The 18,171-nt window shown below is 48.8% G+C and overlaps 1 protein-coding gene across 5 annotated transcripts in view; it reads right to left on the bottom strand.

Annotated features, from left to right (window-relative positions):
* Ttll8 (tubulin tyrosine ligase like 8) overlaps positions 1-18,171 on the bottom strand; it is a 62,056-nt gene that overhangs the window by 26,580 nt on the left and 17,305 nt on the right. For all 5 annotated transcript variants that reach the window (XM_040754006.1, XM_040754007.1, XM_040754008.1 and 2 more), the window contains exons 4-12: positions 17,590-17,713; positions 16,932-17,005; positions 15,900-16,028; positions 15,505-15,619; positions 14,712-14,840; positions 10,091-10,277; positions 4,600-4,748; positions 2,171-2,414; positions 541-976 (exon numbers count right to left, since the gene is read on the bottom strand). In XM_040754006.1, coding sequence (XP_040609940.1) covers positions 541-976; positions 2,171-2,414; positions 4,600-4,748; positions 10,091-10,277; positions 14,712-14,840; positions 15,505-15,619; positions 15,900-16,028; positions 16,932-17,005; positions 17,590-17,713 — 1,587 coding nt within the window. The remainder of the gene's footprint in view (positions 1-540; positions 977-2,170; positions 2,415-4,599; positions 4,749-10,090; positions 10,278-14,711; positions 14,841-15,504; positions 15,620-15,899; positions 16,029-16,931; positions 17,006-17,589; positions 17,714-18,171) is intronic.

The raw sequence follows: 18,171 nt of genomic DNA, 5'->3' as shown, positions 1-18,171 counted from the left end.
GAGCCCAGCTTGTCTCCCTCCAGATCCTGGGGCTCAAACCACAGGCAGACAGGAGTTCAGAGGCAGAAGCCTCAGCTTTGATGCATAAGCCTGCTAGATAACTCTGAGGGGAGGCCATTAGAGAGATTTCAGAGAGGATAAGGGGCTCTGGAGAGAAACAGTCTAGAAGGGGCTATGGAACCTCCCCAGCTATTCAATCAAGGGCCTCTCCCATTATCCATAAAGTTGGGACATGGAGAAATGACAGGTAGGAAGATTAGATTGTGAAGGCCACAGGGCCTAAGTGACAGGGCTGTCTAGACGCCGTGTCTAGAGTAAACCTTTGCCTTGATGCGCACAGGAGGCTGAACTTGGGGAAGATCAGGCAGACCCAGGCTCATGACAGTCCTGCAGACACCCAGGACCACAATGCCCAGACCCAAGAAACAGGATTCGTGTCCCCCACTGACTGCGAATGAGATGGTTGCCACACAGAAGCCCAGGCCCACCCACCTCATGGACAGATATTAGCAGCCAAGTCAGGGTAGCTTCTATCCTTACCTGCCTCCACAGAAGCTCGAAGTTGCCAATGTCACAGTTTCGGTCCAGTTTGCGGTCCACCACGACCTTGATGGTATCTTCCTGTACCTGGGCACAGAGCTGGGCTGTGACGGGAGTGGAGGGGTGCATGGTGGGGCTGGAGTTGATCTCAATGAGCCAGGGCTTGAAGTCTCGCCCAAGGATGAAGTCGGCTCCATAGAGCTCGAAGCTGTTCTTACGGGCTTCTACGTGGTCCTGAGCTACCCTCATGGCATTGGTGACAGCTCTTTTCATAGAAGGGTAGATGATGCTACCCCATGTTCCCCCTCGCCCTCTCTTCTGCAGGTACTCCTGGAAACGAGTGCTGGTCCACATGTTATGTCCCGGTAGCAGTGGGCTGCGATCTTTGTCGTTCTTGAGACGCCTCTGAATGGAGTTGTTACACAGGTGGATGGCACTGTGGGCAATGCGCTTGTGAGATTGGGGTATGCCAGCAGCCATTTACACAGAGCCAGTACAGTCTGCCTAACTTGCCCTGAAGTCACTTTGCCTGGTGCAGGGCTGCTGCAGAAGGCTTGAGCTAGTGGTGGGATTGTTAGTTCTGCTACCCAGAAGCAGCCACGGATAACTCAAACAGCCTGGAGAAACAGCACAGACAGTACCAAGACATAGCAGAAGCCCACCAATGCAGAGCCAACCACTAGGAAAAGTAATCTACCCAGGCCTCAGTTTCCCTATGAGCACAGGTGAGTAGGAGCATGTGAGCCACCTACCTACAGTTTCTAGTAAGTTAACTTATATTCCTGCCTTGCTCTGTATAGACTCAAAACAAGCAGTACCTCTTAGAAGATAGACACCGTTTAGAGCTAAGGGTATTTTCATTTGACCTGCAGGTATGGGGTAGGCATGTCACCCTGGGAATTTCCAACCAGTTCCAGAGTGAGGCCTGACCCACAGCAACATGTTAGAAAGGTGAACATTTAAAAGATATAGCCATCCATCTACTTTAACTTCTGTTTGTATAGCTGGGCTAACCCCATTCAGACACCATTTCTGGGAATCTCCCATCAGGCTGAGCTGAAGGAGGGTGCATGGTATCTCCAGGCACAGAGTTGATGGCTCAGCTGTGGGTGCATGCGGCTCCCAGGCGCCATTTTCAGCGAGTTTCTAGACTCTGCTCTAGGCTCTTGTCCGGGGGTAACACACAGATAGGGGTGGTTGCCTTCAGCTATGCCCAGCCCCATCCTAGGTGTGACTCCAGGTGTGCTGGGGGTAGATTTCAATTGGCAAAGTTTCTATTGAGCAACCCTCAGCCTCCCAGGATTCCATCTGACTCTCCCTTTCAATGTCTCCTAGGGCATCCAGGGCCCCAGCACTGCCTGCTAAGTGACAATCACTAAACCACTGAAAGTCCTGGGTCATCCCTGTGGATTCAGGTAGGTTCTCACTATCCTTGTCCTCCCTGGGATGTGGTTTGTTAATCACCAGCACCCTTGAGCGTTTGAGCCTGGGAGCCCTAGTGTCCTAATGCTTTGCCAGTGAGGGGCAACCTCCATGGTTCAGAGTGTCAAACAGCAAGGGTGTGGCATCTACACATACCCAAAGGCCTCCTGCTAGGTACTTAGAGGACTATGGAGCTCCCGCTGCTGACCTGTCCAGCTTGTCCAGGGAGAACCGCTGCGTGGAGAAACGGAGGTAGCTCTCCTTGTAGAACCAGATGGTTAGAGGGTTCCAGTCTGTGACAAGGAACCACTGTCTGATGTCGAACTTGGTGTCATAGATGAGCATTGGCGTCTCGATGTACTTCTGGACCACCCATTTGTTGTCCTTTGTGGTCTGGTTGTCCGTGGCCACCAACTCCAAGATGCTCTCCACACGGTCCATGCACACAATATCTCCAAGAAGAAGAGGGGGTACCTTGGCTCAGTGAAGCACAGCACTCCCCCACGGCCCCCACGGTCATGATAGGCCCCAATACCCATCCTGGCTTTGGCCCGGCACCAAGAGTTTGCAGGGGATGGTTTGACAAGGCAGACGTGCATTCAGTGGACAAAGCTACAGTTGATGCCAGCCACTTGTTCAGCCCTCCTGCCATGAGGCCAACCCCCCACTCCAGAGGGCATTCAGAGATCAAAGGAAAACAGAGCAGAAAGCCACTCAAGAGCCTGCTTTAGGGTTTGCTGTGTTCTCAGAGCAGGGCCCCCTGAGACCAGTGAGGGTTAATGCTAAAGGAGTGATCTACCAAATGCAATAAATGACACAGGTAGGAAGAATTTAATCTCTTCCCACTGACTTTTCTCTACTCATAGGACAATTTCCCACCTTTGGCCCTAAAGTACGCTGTATGACTTATGGGGATGTGCAGGAAAGAATGATGTGTGTCATGGTGAGCTATGTAGGCTTCAATGCCAGTGACAGAGTCTGCAGCTCTCTTTTCTCTGCCATGACAATTTAGGATGAGAATGAGGTCACAGAATAGGCAGAAACACACGTTTCTCCTGACATTTGGGGGTGCTGTTACACAGTACCATCTAGTCATCCATTCTGTTGATAAAAGGTAGAGGGACTTCCATCCACAGGGTCTCACAAAGCACATGTATTTCGTCACAGCAAGTTGAGACCTTGCCTAAAATGAAACAAACTGTTGAAGTCACCTTGGACCTACACCCAAAGGCCACCAGCGGTTGGCAAGAACATACACAGGGACCAGCAGGGAGAGGTGCATTTATTGAGAAGAGCACATCTGAGCAATCCACAAAGTATCCCTGGGGAGGAAGTCTCCAGTGGGAGCAAGCTATGGCCTGTCGGGTAAGAGAAGACAGATGTCTAAGGAAGGCAAGGGAGCATAGCACAGAGCCCAGGAAGGAACACAGCGCATGCTGTCAATCAAGGTCACGTCACAGGAGAATGGAGGAAGACCTGTCCACCTGCAGGACACCAGAAGGGAGTAGACCACGATCCCCGGGAAAGAGAAGAATTCAGGACAGAAGACCTTTAGGATTGGATGTGATAAAACCACATATTAATAAAAAAGATTTTAAAGATCACACATATAGGGCTGGGGAAATGGCTCACAATTAAGAGTACTTGTTGCTCTTATAGAGGATGTGGGTTCGGTTCCAAGCACTCACATGGGGCTCATGACCGCCCGTAACTCCAGGGGTTCTGACAACTGCTTCTGGTCTCCACAGGCACCAGGCGCACACATGATGCACATAATGAATGCAAAAAACCACTGATACACATAAAATAAATAAATCTAAATTTAAAAAAATCACACAAATAACCCGCAAACTAAAAATCTTCAGAAGATCTCAAGAGACAAATAGTATATACAAACTAAAATGTCTGCTTGAATACTGCAGAGAAAGAGGACGTTCTGTAACAGAGACAAGAGGGTGCAGTTAATGCCACAGACCATGAAAACTTTGTAGCCTTAAATCTTTTATTATTTCACAGGAAAGTCTGGAAATAAATCAACTTAGCATTTAAATCAGAGACAAGAGAAATCTCTCACAGGAAAATTGAAAACTGAAACCATTTACTTAACACAAGATTAGGATATCAGACACATGCATGCATGTACATGAACACGCCCCCCCCCACACACACCCCATCAAGAAAGAAGAGAATGTAATTCCAGCTGCAGGTTGGGTGGATGAGGCAGTAAGTGTGAACACGTGAATAACCCACAGACAAATTTTATAAGGGATTCAGAATTTGCCTCCAAGTGTTCTAGGTTTTACAGGTGAAGTTCACAGTGAATCTATGGTATGAGGCGTACACTGTTTAAGATGAAAGTCCTTGCTAAGATCAAGGAAATATGTGCAAGCTCGCACGTGCACACACCACCCAAAACTAACACTCTGGGGTTGTTTATCGGCTGCATGCAAATGAGGAAATCTGAGCTAAATCAACAAACTCCAGAACAACATTGTGATGGACACTCCCTCCTCCAGCTTAGCTTGGGCACCCCTGTCTGACCGTGGCAGCACTGCTTGGATCTCCCTCCATCATGGAGCAGGTGCTGTCAAGGTAGGAGACTTGCATGATGGGGAGGCATCTGCCCAGTGAACTCACCTCGACCTCGAGACTTTGCTGCAGGCTTTATGATCCAGATGTTTCGAATCCCGTCGATGTCTATCTGAGGGTTCACAGAGCTGATCTTACTCAGCAGAGTCTGGCACTGTGAAAAGTAACTTCTCGAATCAAGGATGAAAGCATTGCCACTAAAAAGCAAGATCCAGAAAGGGCATGAGGCTCTGAGAGGCAGCGCTCGGCCCCAGTGACTGGTGGGTGCCTCTGCTCTAGGACAAGTGAATGGCTATCTGGCAAGAAAGGGTTAGGGGCAGCAGAGGATGTCAACCAACTGAGGATACGTGGGGTCATGGACCATAGAGGTTGTGTACCTGGACATGGTGTGTCAAGCAGTAAGGACCCTAGCCAGACATGGTGGTGCATGCCTCTAACCCCAGTCAGTACTGAGGCAGAGGCAGAGAGGCAGAGAGGTGCAGAGGCAGAGGGGCAGAGGGGCAGAGGGGCAGAGGGGCAGAGGGGCAGAGGGGCAGAGGCAGAGGGGCAGAGGGGCAGAGGGGCAGAGGGGCAGAGGGGCAGAGGGGCAGAGGCAGAGGGGCGCAGAGGCAGAGGCAGAGGCAGGTCCCTGTGCCAAGATACTGTCTGTACTGTTGTTGCCAGAAAGACCCTTCTAAAGCAAGCCAAGCTGCAATACAGACTTACCTGCCCCAGCTAGCAGCCGGCATACTGTCCAGTGACCTGAACTGTCACCCTGATCCCATGTCCATGCTGGTGACATCAGACTTGCAGGAAAAGGCCTGACTTTAAAACCCACCCTAACCTCAGGGAGTAGGGACAGGGATCAGGAGAGATGTCTGAGCAGCCTTCAGAATTTGAGGGTGCACTGTTGGCACCCGAGAGAGAAACACCCACCACAACACCCACATCCCCTCTATGTTCTGTGGGCAGACCCAGTACGGTGGGGACTGTTCAGTGCAGGCTCTCTGCATGCTGTCCTATGGCTGCTGCTGCTGGGCCACAATGCTGACTGCAGCCCCAGAGGTGAGAGCAAGGGCTTGGGGACAGGAGACATGCCTGTGCTGTCCACCTGCTGGGAAAGAACAGCACAAAATAATGGCAATCCCTGGCTATGTGGGTGAGGGTTTCAAGAGAACAAGAGTTCTACTTAGTGCCAGTTTCCACCCCTGGGCGCAGGAAACAGGTTGGTATGTCCCAAGTGATCTTGCCCTTGGCCAGATACCAAGCAGATGTGAGCTTTATCAACTCCATAGTGACAGGACATCTCTGCCATAATCAGCACACGGTGCAAACAGGTACAGACAACCCCCAGGGTCCCCATAACACTATCTGGTTCGAAAGGACAGGCCAGACCAGTGTAATGGGATGGTATTCTCAGTACGCGCCTAATGACATGGATTCTTTCACCACTGCGATGCAGAAACACAAGTGTTTTGCTGTCCAGTGGGAAGGGACCCCCATGACCTCTGCAGGACATTGGAGCCTGGGCCTTGGAAGTCTTTCCGGAAGGTGAGCCAGCCCTAGACTCACGTATCACGATGCCATGTTGTCTCCATCACATAATGAAAGGATGTAAAAGTTATAAGGTCATTCAGAACACAGCAGGCGCCTAGCCTGTTTCAAAAAATGCTCCAATTCTGAATATATTCATGTTCAGCGAAGCACAGACAGGGTCTCTGCAGGTCCCATGAAGTGTAGCCTCTTGGCCTTCTGGGTCCCGACACTCGAACACCGATGTGGGAGCAAGCCAGTCACAACAAGGACCAATCCCCATCCCCCGGGCTCTCAACCGGCTGTGGTACATCCGAAGTGGCCATCACTGCAATGCACCAGAGAACCTGCTCATCTGAACCTGTTCATGCCACGCCACATGGGAACCCAATGCTGCCACCCAGTGGTGAAGCCTTGGGTTCTCCTTTGTAGAGGCTCAAGAAAATGTAGCTGAGTAGATAGAGAAAGCCCTACCAGAAAAAGGGAAGTTTGACGATTTTAGCTCTTGCCTGTCAATATCACCAGCTCAAGATACATACAGAGTGAGTGCTCAGGATTCTCCAGTGTTACGTCCCAGTCGATGGTAGCTACTCATCACTGTCACTTTCTACCACAAGCATGGGCTCTGCCTTTCTTCAACTTCATACCCATGGTCAGGGACATGGGGACATGCCCTCCTCCCTCCAAAGGGCATCTGTCTCCTGAGGGGTGTCCTTCAGCCTCACTGCTGGGAAGTCGGTCCATGGCTGTGCCATTTGCAGCCCCTGATCTGACACGGCTAGGGTCTCAAGGGTCTGGGCTCACTGAGTCTTTCTGAGGCTGGGTGCTTCGGTTTCTCCAGGGTTGGAAGAGCTGGGTAATAGGGCAGACAGCTCTTGCTTTCCCAGAATGCTTTGCTTGACGCTCCTACCAGCACTGCATTAGAGCTGCCAGCTTTCGCCAACACTGTCTTTAACTCAGCCATCCTGGTGTGCAGATGTACCCCATCATGTCCCACCAGGGGTGTGTTTTTGTTGCGTCCTTTTCCTTTTACAGCTTTCGAGACAGAGTCAGGTACATACCATGGGTTGTCTTTGAGTTCAAGGTCCTTCCAGGGAAGATAGGAGCTACCACCAACAGTTCATTGTAGTTCTGATAAGCTCTGGTACTGGGCATTTATCTAGTCTGATTCGACAGCTGAATTTGTGTCTTTCATTTTTTTTTTCCTTGAGAAAGGGTCTCATGTAGCCCAGGGGAGCTTTGAGCTTGCTATGAACCTGAGGATGACCTTGAACTTCTGATCCTCCTGCTGCTAGTCCCTGAGTGCTTAGGGCTATAGGTCTGGGACCACAGCATTCAGTTTCTGTGGTGCTGGAGTTGGGACTCAGGGCGTCATATAAGATAGAGAAGTACTCTACCAACTGAGGGTTTCATTTGGTTAATTTCTTTTCTCTAACTTATTGTGGCTCACTGTCGCTTCTAAATTTGAGCCTCTGTTGGATGTGTGGACAGTGGATCTGTCTCTAATCTGTTGTTTCTATTGCCATCTTTTTGACTATGCTTTTTGAGCAACACAGTTTTTAGGGTCTTTAGTTTGTTTGTTTTTCGAGACAGGGTTTCCCTATGTAACAGTCTTGGCTGTCCTGGAACTCTGTAGACCAACCTGGCCTCAAACTCACAGAGATTTTCCTATATCTGCTTCCCTAGTGTTGGGATTAGAGGCATGAACCACCACCGCCTGTCGAGAAATACAGTTCTTAAGCCAACACAACGCATTTTTCAAATCAACTTTTCCCTGTTAATTGTTAGTGGCTAATAAATACAAAGACACAGTCAACTTGGCTAGGAAGAAACTATGTCTAGAACAACTCATATAGGGGAGTATGAAGACAACTCCTGAAAAGGAGAATAAACAGAGCATGCTCACCCTTTGATGGATTGAGCCATGAACATGTACTAGTGTTAGTTAGATAGGCCAGTGGTACACAACACACAGCCAGGAACAGACAAGTAAATTAGGAGGACCCTTCTGATAGCCACGAGGAAAAAGGACCAGGTAAGAGACACATGGAACATGGCATAACACACATGCACTCAGAGTCCCAGGAAGAGAAGAGACAGGATGAAGCAGAAGCAACAGATGTAGAATAATGACGACAGTCTGAATTTGGGGGGAAAATGTCAACCCATAGTTTAAAGATGCCACACAAACTCAAACAAGGATAAATACAAAGGCATTTCTACACACATAGCAACAAATATAATAAACAAGCTACTAAAATCGAAGACAAAAATCTTAAGGTAGTCAGAGAAAAAGATACTATGTCCCTCCAGAAGAGCCAAAATACCAGCAGAAAATTTCTGATCTAAATAGCATGAGTCAGAAGGCAGTAGAATAACATTCCAACAGCAACAGCAACATATCTTTGCAAATTGAGAATTCTATCCTGGAGAAAAAAAATCTCTCTCAAAAGTGAAAAACTTTAATCTTTTTGAGACTAAAAAAAATGGAGAAAGTTTTCCACCACAGACCGTTATTAGAAAATATACTAAGAGATTTTTTGAACAAAAAATAAGCTGATATACAAAAAAATGAAAGTAACTGATTGTTCAAAGCAACAACAAGCATGCCACATGCCTTTTAAAACAAAGATAGAGGATGGAGAGATGGCTCAGAGGTGAAGAAAACTTGCTGTTCTTGCAGAGGGCCCAAATTTAGTGCCTAGTACCCTCATCAAGTGGCTCATAGTCACCTGCAACTCCAGGTCCAGGGACTCTGGACACCTGATGCACCTGAAGGCACATAAGAGTGGCAGGAATGGGAGGAAGTAGGCCAGGCCACACTAATGGTTGGTTTGGGAAATAGTGAAAGTGCTACTTAAAGATAAGTAATAAAACAAAAAAGGTTGGGGTGTGGTGACTCATACTAGACCCTGTCTCAAGGAGAGATGGCTCAGAGGGTAAGTGCACTGACTGCTCTTCCAGGGGTCCTGAGTGTAATTCCCAGCAACCATATGGTGGCTCACAACCATCTACAATTCAATCTGATGCCCTCTTCTGGCCTGCAGGCATACATACAGACAGAACACTGTGTACATAATAAACAAATCTATTAAAAAAACCAACAACCCTGTATAGTATTTTAGGGTTGGCTTAAAAAACAAACAGAGTCTTGCTGTGTATACCCCGTGCTGGCCCCAGACTCAACGCATAGCCCAGTCTTGCCCTGATCTTAAGTCCTTCCTGCCTCAGCCTCCTGCGTGCTTGGATTACAGGCATAAGTCAACAGAAAACAGGGAGGGAAGGAGAGAGAGGAGCAAGAGGAGAGGTGAGGACAGGGGAGAAGAGAAGAACAGGAAAATGCTTGATAATCAAATGGAGGGAAGGCAGGGCCAAAGGGTGAAAACACCCGGACAGTATGTGGGGTTTCCATGGACTCTTGAAACAGACATTGCCTCCCCAGCTGTTCCTCTGCAGTGTCTGGTGGTCACCACAGGGGTGGGAGGCCGAGGAAAGTGGGGAGGTCCATCATTATGTGGGTCTTGGTGGTGAGGGGTGACCAGCACCCTGGACAGCCTGGCAAACACACCTGCTCACCATCACTCGTCACTCAGAGCTTGCCAGGCCCTGAGCGGGACAAACTTACCAAGGCTATTGTGGTTCCAAGTGATATCAAGCATGAAAGGAGCTGGGAAGGTACAAAATGAGATGGTATCCCCAAAAGATTACCACAGGAGGGGTCAAATTTTTAAATTAATAGCAGAAAGTTTTGGTACCCTAACAGCCAATAGGCACCCATGATACCCAAGGCAGGTACTCTAATATCAGAAGGTACCCCAAGACTCGGGAGGCATCCCAACCTCAGACAGGTGCTTCAGAAGATAATAAGCACCCCAATACCTAGACATGCCAGACACATGGCAAAACCCCCGAAAAAACCAAGGCAAGCGCCCTCAACAGGCAGATAGGTGCTCCAGCACCTAGGACACATCCCAGTGTGGGTGCACAGTGACACCTCTGGTGCGAAGGCAGTGGCGTGGCATCTTACTGAACCAATAAGTAGTACTGCTTTGTCAGATCATTCCATTCTTCCTCAGACAGCGCTTCAGTGCTGGTCTCCGAGGTGTCAATGTCCTCGTGCTCCAACTGTCCCAGGTAGGCCTGGCACACCTTGCATGCTGCATCCACAAGCTGTCCCGAGAGGCCTTGGAACTTGAGGTCAGTATCCTCCGGATCTGGAATTCAAGCACATGCCCTGGCTGTGAGACTGGGTGCAGAGACTGCCTCCCGTTCCTACCACCTCTCCTCTGGGAGGCGATTCTTTTCCTTCACGAGTCTTGTCAGCCCCAGTGTTCAGCGTCACTACTGCCGCTCACACTCTGAACTGCTGTGGAATAAGCCTTCCGCACTCTGTGAGTATATATTGCTCTCATTGGTTAATAAAGAGCTGAGAGGCCGGTAGTCAGGCAGGAAGTATAGGTGGGACAGCCAGACACAGAGGACTCTGGGAGGAGGAAGGGCAGGGTCAGAGGACATGCCAGCCAGCCAGCCACTGAGGGAGCAGGATGTGTAGAAAACGGGGTAAGAAGTCACGAGTGGGGCTGGAGAGATGGCTCGGCGGTTGAGAGCATGGGTTGCTCTTCCAGAGGTCCTGAGTTCAATTCCCAGCACCCATATGGTGGCTCACAACCATCTGTAATGAGATCTGGTGCCCTCTTCAGGCCTGTAGGCAGACATACAGGCAAGAATACTGTATACATAATAAATAAAAATCTTAAAAAAAGAAAGAAAGAAAGGAAAGCAATTTTTGCCAGGTGGTGGTGGTGCACACCTTTAATCCCAGCACTTGGGAGGCAGAGGCAGGTGGATCTCTGTGAGTTCGAGACCAGCCTGGTCTACAAGAGCCAGTCTCAGGACAGCCTCCAAAGTCACAGAGAAACACTCTCTTGAACCCCTCAAACAACAACAACAACAAAAACAAGTCATAAGTCACATGGCAGATTGTAAATAAGAAATATGGGTTAATTTAAGAGCTGGTAACAAGCCTGAGCTATTGACCAAGCATTTATAAGCAATATTAAGCCTCTGAGTGATTATTTGGGAACTGGTGGGCAGGAGAGAAACCTCTGAATACAGTGAAACTAGACTTGGATGTTATGACAGAGAGGAGATAGTACTTTTGAAATGTCATGTGGCTGGGCGTTGGTGGTCACGCCTTTAATCCCAGCACTCAGGAGGCAGAGGCAGGTGGATCTCTGTGAGTTTGAGGCCAGCCTGGTCTACAGAGTGAGTTCCAGGATAGCTTCCAAAACAACACAGAGAAACCCTGCCTCGAGAAACCAGAAAAAAAGAAATGTCACAAAAAGCATGCTTTCTGATCACACACTCTTTGACCAGACCTGTGTTGCTCTGGCACCTGTGAGTACTTGAAGCTGCCATGATTGGCAATTCCTATTGCCACAGAGCATCCTGCACCACACACATGGGGAGGAGGGGGCCCTTCTCAACTCCATAATTCGGGATCACTGTTGAGTCTCAGGAAGTACAGACTGAAAGTGGGCTTCAAGTGGCCTCAAGAACGTGGCCAACAGGCTGAGACCCCCTTCCTGGCTAGCTTTAGGTTACCCAGGGAGGTAGTGGGGCTGCAGCATAGATGGGGAACAGCAGGAGGCTTCAGGCACAGTGTTGGCTGAGACATGGCACTGAGGAGTGTTGTGATGGACACAGGTCACTGAGCAAGCCACAAAGCTAGAGCAATACATTTATGTGGCAGTTGCAGTGAGTACAATGGGCATTATGATATGGCCACAAGCCTATGGGGCCAGGGAGTAGAATATAGCAGCTTGAAGAAAATGGCTCCCAGAGACTCATAGAGAGTGTCACTATCAGGAGATGTGACTTTGTTGGAGTAGGTGTGGTGCTGTTGGAGGAAGTGTGTCTCCATTTCTTTCTGCTGCTTGTGGATCCAGACACAGAACTCCCAGCTCCTTTTCCAGCACCATGTCTGCCTGCACATCATGCACTACCATGATGACAATGGACTAAACCTCTGGACTATAAGCCAGCCCCAATGAAATGTTTTCCCTTCTAAGACTTGCTGTGTCACTTCACAGCCATAGAAACTGTGGTGGTTTTTAAACAAAATGGCTCCCAAAGGGAGTGGCACTATTAGGAGGTGTGGTTTATTAGAATAGGTATACTGTTGTAGTATACCGTTTGAAGTCTCATATGCTCAAGCTTCACTCATTGTAACACTCAGACCACTTTGTGTTGCCTGCAAGATGTAGGACTCTTAGCTACTTTCTCCAGCCCATGTCTGCCTGCTTGCCTCCTTGTCCCACCATGATGATAATGGACTGAACTTCTGAACTGTAAGTCACCCCAATTAAATGTTTTCTTTTATACGAGTTACTGTGGTCTTGGTGTCTCTTCACAGCAATAGAAACCTATTTAAGAAAGAAGTCCTAACTAAGACAAGCCTAACTAAGATCTAGAGTTTTGAAAAGAATACAATGAACGAATCCCTAGCCAGGTTAAAAAAGAGAGAAGACAAAAAATTACTAATATCAGTTCAGATCCCACCTCACCAATGACTTTCAGCAATGTAGCAGACAGCCTAACAAATGCTATAAGAGAAGAAAAAGAAGTGAAATGTGCATACATTGGAAAGGAACAAAGCTGTCTTTAGTTGCAGATAAGAGAAAAACACAAAAGATTTAACAGAGTCCTGGAAGTATGCATGGCTATAGTCTGTCACTTTCCTGTGTAGTGTACAATTGGAATTTGAAATTTAAAAACTTCCATTTACTTTAGGCCTATTATGTTCTTCAAGAGGACCAGAGTTTGCCTGTCAGCACCTGCGTTAAGAGGCTTACAGCTGCCTCTAACTTCAGCTACATATCAGGGCAGCACACATCTGGTCTCTGTGGGTACCTGCACCCATGTATGTGTACGTATGTACACACACACACACACACACACACACACACACACACACACACGCGCGCGCACACACACACACACAGTAATAAAAATAAAACTTTAAAAGAAAAACATCGAAACAAAACCAAATCTTGGTACAGACCTCAAGTTCAAGAAAATTAATTTTAAAAAGGGCAATAAGTCTACATGGAAGACGAGAGGCCACAAGACTCTTAGGTGAAAAACACAGAAACTCAAGTGAATCTTGAGCTTTCTGTTGTCTGCTTTAGATACAACACTGAAGGCTTGAACCGGAAAGAAACTGCTGGTGAGCTAACGGGCTAACCTCACTTACTTCTAAAATTAAAGGTGTCTGCTGCATGAAAGTCATCCTCGGTGGAGTGAGGAAACTGGGAGGTAATATTTGCACACATCTGGCACAGGAACACTGCTGTGGAATATTCCTTTACAGAGTGTGAATATATGTTGCTGTGATTGGTTTAATAAACAAGCTGACTGGCCAGTAGCTGAACAGGATAAAGTTAGGTGGCAAGCCAAACTGAGAATGATGGGATGAGGAAGGGCAGAGTCAGAGGAGTCACCAACAGATACAGAGGGAGCAGGAGATGGATGTGCCATAATAATAAAGGTACCAGCACGTGGCAGAGTGTCAATAAGGAATACGGATTAACTTAAAATGTAAGAGTTGGTTAGTAATAAGCCTGAGCTATTGGCTGAGCATTTACAATTAATATAAGCCTCAGAGTGGTTATTTGGAAGTGGCTGCTGGGATGGAAAACTCTGCCTACATGTGGTGCCCAATGTGAGGCAACAGGTGTTGCAAAATTTCTTTACCGTTTTATTAAAGCAAAATCGATGCATAAATGTTAAAAGAACAAAGGTGAACCTGAACTGAATCACAAGCCACTGCTAACACCTACAGTTGTTTGCTCCATGTTCAAAAAGGCTCACGCCCTCCTCAACTCTGCCTTTCTCTCAGTTGCATCCATCCCCAATGAAAATGCTGCCTCTTGGACCAAAATGCTTCTCTCAATTGGCTAGCAGACCGGTGACAGAATTCCTGTAGCAAACTTGTGCATAGAGGTCTATAGCAGTTTGATCCATGATAAGAGTCCATTAGTGGGTGAGTGGATAAATAACCCAGCACGTATGGACAGTGGATTACTCAGCCCTAATCATAAAGCATGGAAGACACTTCAAAGTCTGTTGCTAAGAGAATGAAACCGATCTTAACAGGTTGCAGACTGTGAGGTCCCTACTGTAGGCATCCTGAAAAAAGGAAGAACCATAGAGGCAGGAAAAAGACCAGGAGCTGCAGAATTACCTCAGCCAATCCTAAACAGTCCTGACTGTCCCCACGCTCACTGTTCAACTGTAACCAATTCATATCTCACCACAAAAGCTTCTACTCACATCCTGAAGCTGCCTTACTCACAAATCACTTTTTAAAAGCATCCTTTAAAAATTTTTTAGTATGATCATGAAATGAGGGTGCCTGGTGCTGATCTTTGTGCAAATAGGATGACAAAGGTATCACCCTACAGTCAAAACAGAAGACGGGGTGGCCATGAGAATCGGGGATAAACCAGAAGCCCTGGTGTCTCTTCTCCACGCCTGTTTGGCCACCAAAGCAACAATGCCCAGCCTGTCCATCAGCCATAGAGACTCCCCCTCACCAGCTAAAGACCTGTACTGTTGACCAGACACTCTGCCCCATAGGTGCATACCTTTTTGGGGACTGGGCTCTCCATTCTTGGTCTCCTCCTTCTTATTCTTGCCCTTGATTTTACTGTAGTAATTCTGGTGGCTCACTACCCACTTGAGGATGCTGGAAGCCACTGTGCGCCGAAAGTCATCTGGAAGGACACCAAGGCCTCGCTCCCACTGCCCACCCAGGGTGGAGAGGCAGCAGGGCAGGCCACGTGGGTCTCCCTGCCACCCTCACCAGGTGTTGCCACACTTTCCCCCAGCTGTTCACCCACCTGTCCACACCCAGTCCCGACAGCTCCTCCTTCCAGCTACCCCTCTCCCCTTCTCCTCTGTTCTGTTGTCACTGCCCCACAACCCCTCAGAGACCTGAGGGATATTCCCAGGAGTCCCCTTGCTACAGTGCCAGGACCCTCTGAGGAATCCACGGGGTCTCTCTGGACATCCTGGACCATCTAGAATGTAGACCTCCTCTACTGAGGGGTCTTGCTTGCACTCACCCAGCACATAAGCAGAGCACCATGGCTGTGCATCCTGCAGACCCAGGCTCAAGGTGATCCCAGACTCTGGGCAGCAGGACATCCACACAGAGAGATTGTGTAAATGGTGATGCTCTAAGCCAGTGCTGCTGGAGGCCTCCTCTGTCCTTTCAGAGCCAAGATCTGAATACTTAAGGTCTACAGCTTCTGTCTGTACCTCCCCTCCTCACTGCCAACACTGTCTATGTCTGGGCTGGCCCTTACAAAGTGGACCGGAGTTGGTAGTCCTGGTCCTGCGGAAGTGTGGTGCCTCAGAAGGCTGCTGGTCACTCACCCAAGAATTCCTGCTTCTCACTCTCCGTGCAGAGGCCATAGCAACGTGGGAAGAAGGCGTTGGGGTTGGCCTGGACGTACCAAGGCAGGCTCCTCATGTTCAAACACAGTCCAATCTCCAGAGAGAGAGCAGTGCATCAGGGACCTCAGTGGGCATCCTCACACAAAGTGAACTCCCCTGGGGGCCCACGGTTGACTTTGGCCCATGTTCCCTGGGAAGGGGGCTTCCATGGTTCTGAGAGTACCCAGAGTGTGAAGAACAGGGGTGCCAGTGGGTGTATGGGACATGAGGTGGTGGGTGTTTAGGGGAGGAGCCAGAAGCTCAACAGTCCCTGTGGTTCTCCCAGTTCTAGACAGCCCACCCGCTCTGATGAAGCCCCGGGCCCTCCCATCCACCTTGGTGGTGAACGATGCTGTCTTCCCATAGTGGTTCAGCATCTGGTCACAGGTCAGGCTGTGATAGTCCACAACATCCCTCTTGATAGTCCAGAGGAGGTATGGCATCTCGTTCTTTACCAACCTGGACTGGCAAGAAGAGCCCTCTATCAACACCCAGCATCCGGGACTCTATTCCTTTGAGGTGTTGAGAGTTGAGGGTGGGACAGAAGTTAGACTGTACTGTGATGATTATGGCTGAAGGTTCCATCTTAGCTGAGGTCCTGAGGCTCCATGTGTTGGTATGGGGGCACCTGGGGTGTCTGCTGTCCAGAAGCTTTTCTTGACTTGGGGCTGAAGGAGAACTTGAACCTTTCCCACCCTGGTATCTATGTGGGATTTAGAGATGTGCTATCTGCTGAACGGAAGTGAATGTGGTGCTCTGAGACCCGGGAGTGTGGTCCAGAGGAGGATGTTTGCTCCCAGAACCTCTAGGAGATAGATTCCTCCCACTGGACAGCACAGGGGAAGGTTCCAGGATCTGGTACTCACAGATCTAAGGCTAAGTGCACAGCAACTGTAAAAATGAAATTAGCTCCATAAACCTAGTGTGCTTTCTGTCCTTTTTACTTGTTTGTTTATTTATTTGTTTTAGCACTGATTTATGAGCTCTTACACACAGACATACTGGCTATCTGATCTTTTAAATCACTCGTATGGCAAAGACTTCTACCTTGGGACCAACCTTTTTGTCCTCTTTAAAGAAGATGTAGGAGAGCTTCAGGGGACCCAGGCTCGAGGTGACTGGGGTCCTGGAGACCCCATCTGTACACTGGCCAGGCCCCTTCTTCCTCTATCCTGTAATGCATGGACCCCCAGCCCAACCACTCAGCACCTCATTGTCCACTAGTGTGGGACGCAGGAGCTGGGAGCAGGGTACCGCAAGACTCAATGCCCAGTGTTCCCACACAGGAGTCTCACTCCACCCTCTGTCCAGTATGCTCTGCCTTGGAAAGGCCCTGGTATACCCCAATACCAGGCCACAGGGCCTACCATCACATCATGGATATCGTCTAATCTTTCCAAGGGTATTTCTTGATTTTCTTTGGTCTCTGCACTTTTATTATCTGCAAGTAAAACATAAGAGAGACATTGCTGCCACAGTGTTCGGGTACCTCACCAGACTTCCTGTAATGTTGGGGTCCTGCTATGGATGGATAACCACTTGTACACTAGAAGCTCCCAGTGAGGCTTCCCCTGGGGCAGCAGGAAATCTTTGAGGGCTATGCTGTAAAGGCTACATGTGTCCATTCTCTCCAGCATCCTGTGCAACATCTCATGTAGGCTGTGATAGGTCAGGATTGAGGGGATGCTGCAGGCTGCTGGATGACCCTCAGGAGAGGCTGCATCATGAGTTGGGGAGGACCAGCCTGGGTTATGGGAATGTGAGGAATGGCCTTGGTGGGGAACGGAGATGGAGGAGGAATGGCTAGAGCTGAGTGTGGTCATGGGAACCCCAAAGAGTGTCTGATGCTACGGCAGGAGTATGACTGCCTGAGATGTGTGAGTTTGGGAGGGTGGTGGGGACATGGTGACAGATGCCGGTGAGTATGCAGAGTCACTGCACCAGGGACAGCTGGCTTGATGGCCACATATAAAAAATCCTGCGCGGGGCAAGGTGAGGCTGATGCTCCACCCACGTGCTCTTTACCTTCGCCTTCCACATTCTGAAGAACTTTGGGCAAGAAATGGAACTTCTTCTCCACCCAGCCCTTTCTTCGCAGCGTGGCCCGGATGACGGGGTAGTGTCCATAGATGGAGAAAATCTTCTTTTCCTAAAAAACAGCAGTGCTTTAACTGGAGCGCTCAGCAATGAGGGGACGGAATCAATGTGAGGCGAGTTTCCAAAATATGGTGGAACAGACCACAGCAGCACACCTTGCCCAGAAAGCACAGGAATGTCTTCAGCAATCAAAAGGCTCTGTGTGTGTATGTGTGTGTACATGTGTGTACATGTGTGTGCACATGTTGGGGCTCAAAGACATAGCCCCACAGTTGCTACTTGTGGGGTGGGTGCTTATTGTTGGGTCAAGATCACAGAGGCAGCCATATTTACACTCCCATTCACTCTCAGACACACAAAAAGGAGGCCAAAACACAACCAAGAAAGCCAATGCTTCCTGAGCAACTGTCAGAGTGGTCCCCACTCAGGATCTCTGGACTTGGAATAAAGGCGAGATACACAGCTATGCAATGCCTGCAGGTCTAGAGAATAGCTGAGAGACTCCTGTGT

Source organism: Mesocricetus auratus, unplaced genomic scaffold (genome assembly GCF_017639785.1).
Source record: "Mesocricetus auratus isolate SY011 unplaced genomic scaffold, BCM_Maur_2.0 Super-Scaffold_100010, whole genome shotgun sequence".
In the NCBI taxonomy this organism is placed as follows: domain Eukaryota; kingdom Metazoa; phylum Chordata; class Mammalia; order Rodentia; family Cricetidae; genus Mesocricetus; species Mesocricetus auratus.
The sequence above is the reverse complement of the archived record's forward strand: the minus strand, read 5'-3'. Positions and strand labels throughout refer to the sequence as shown.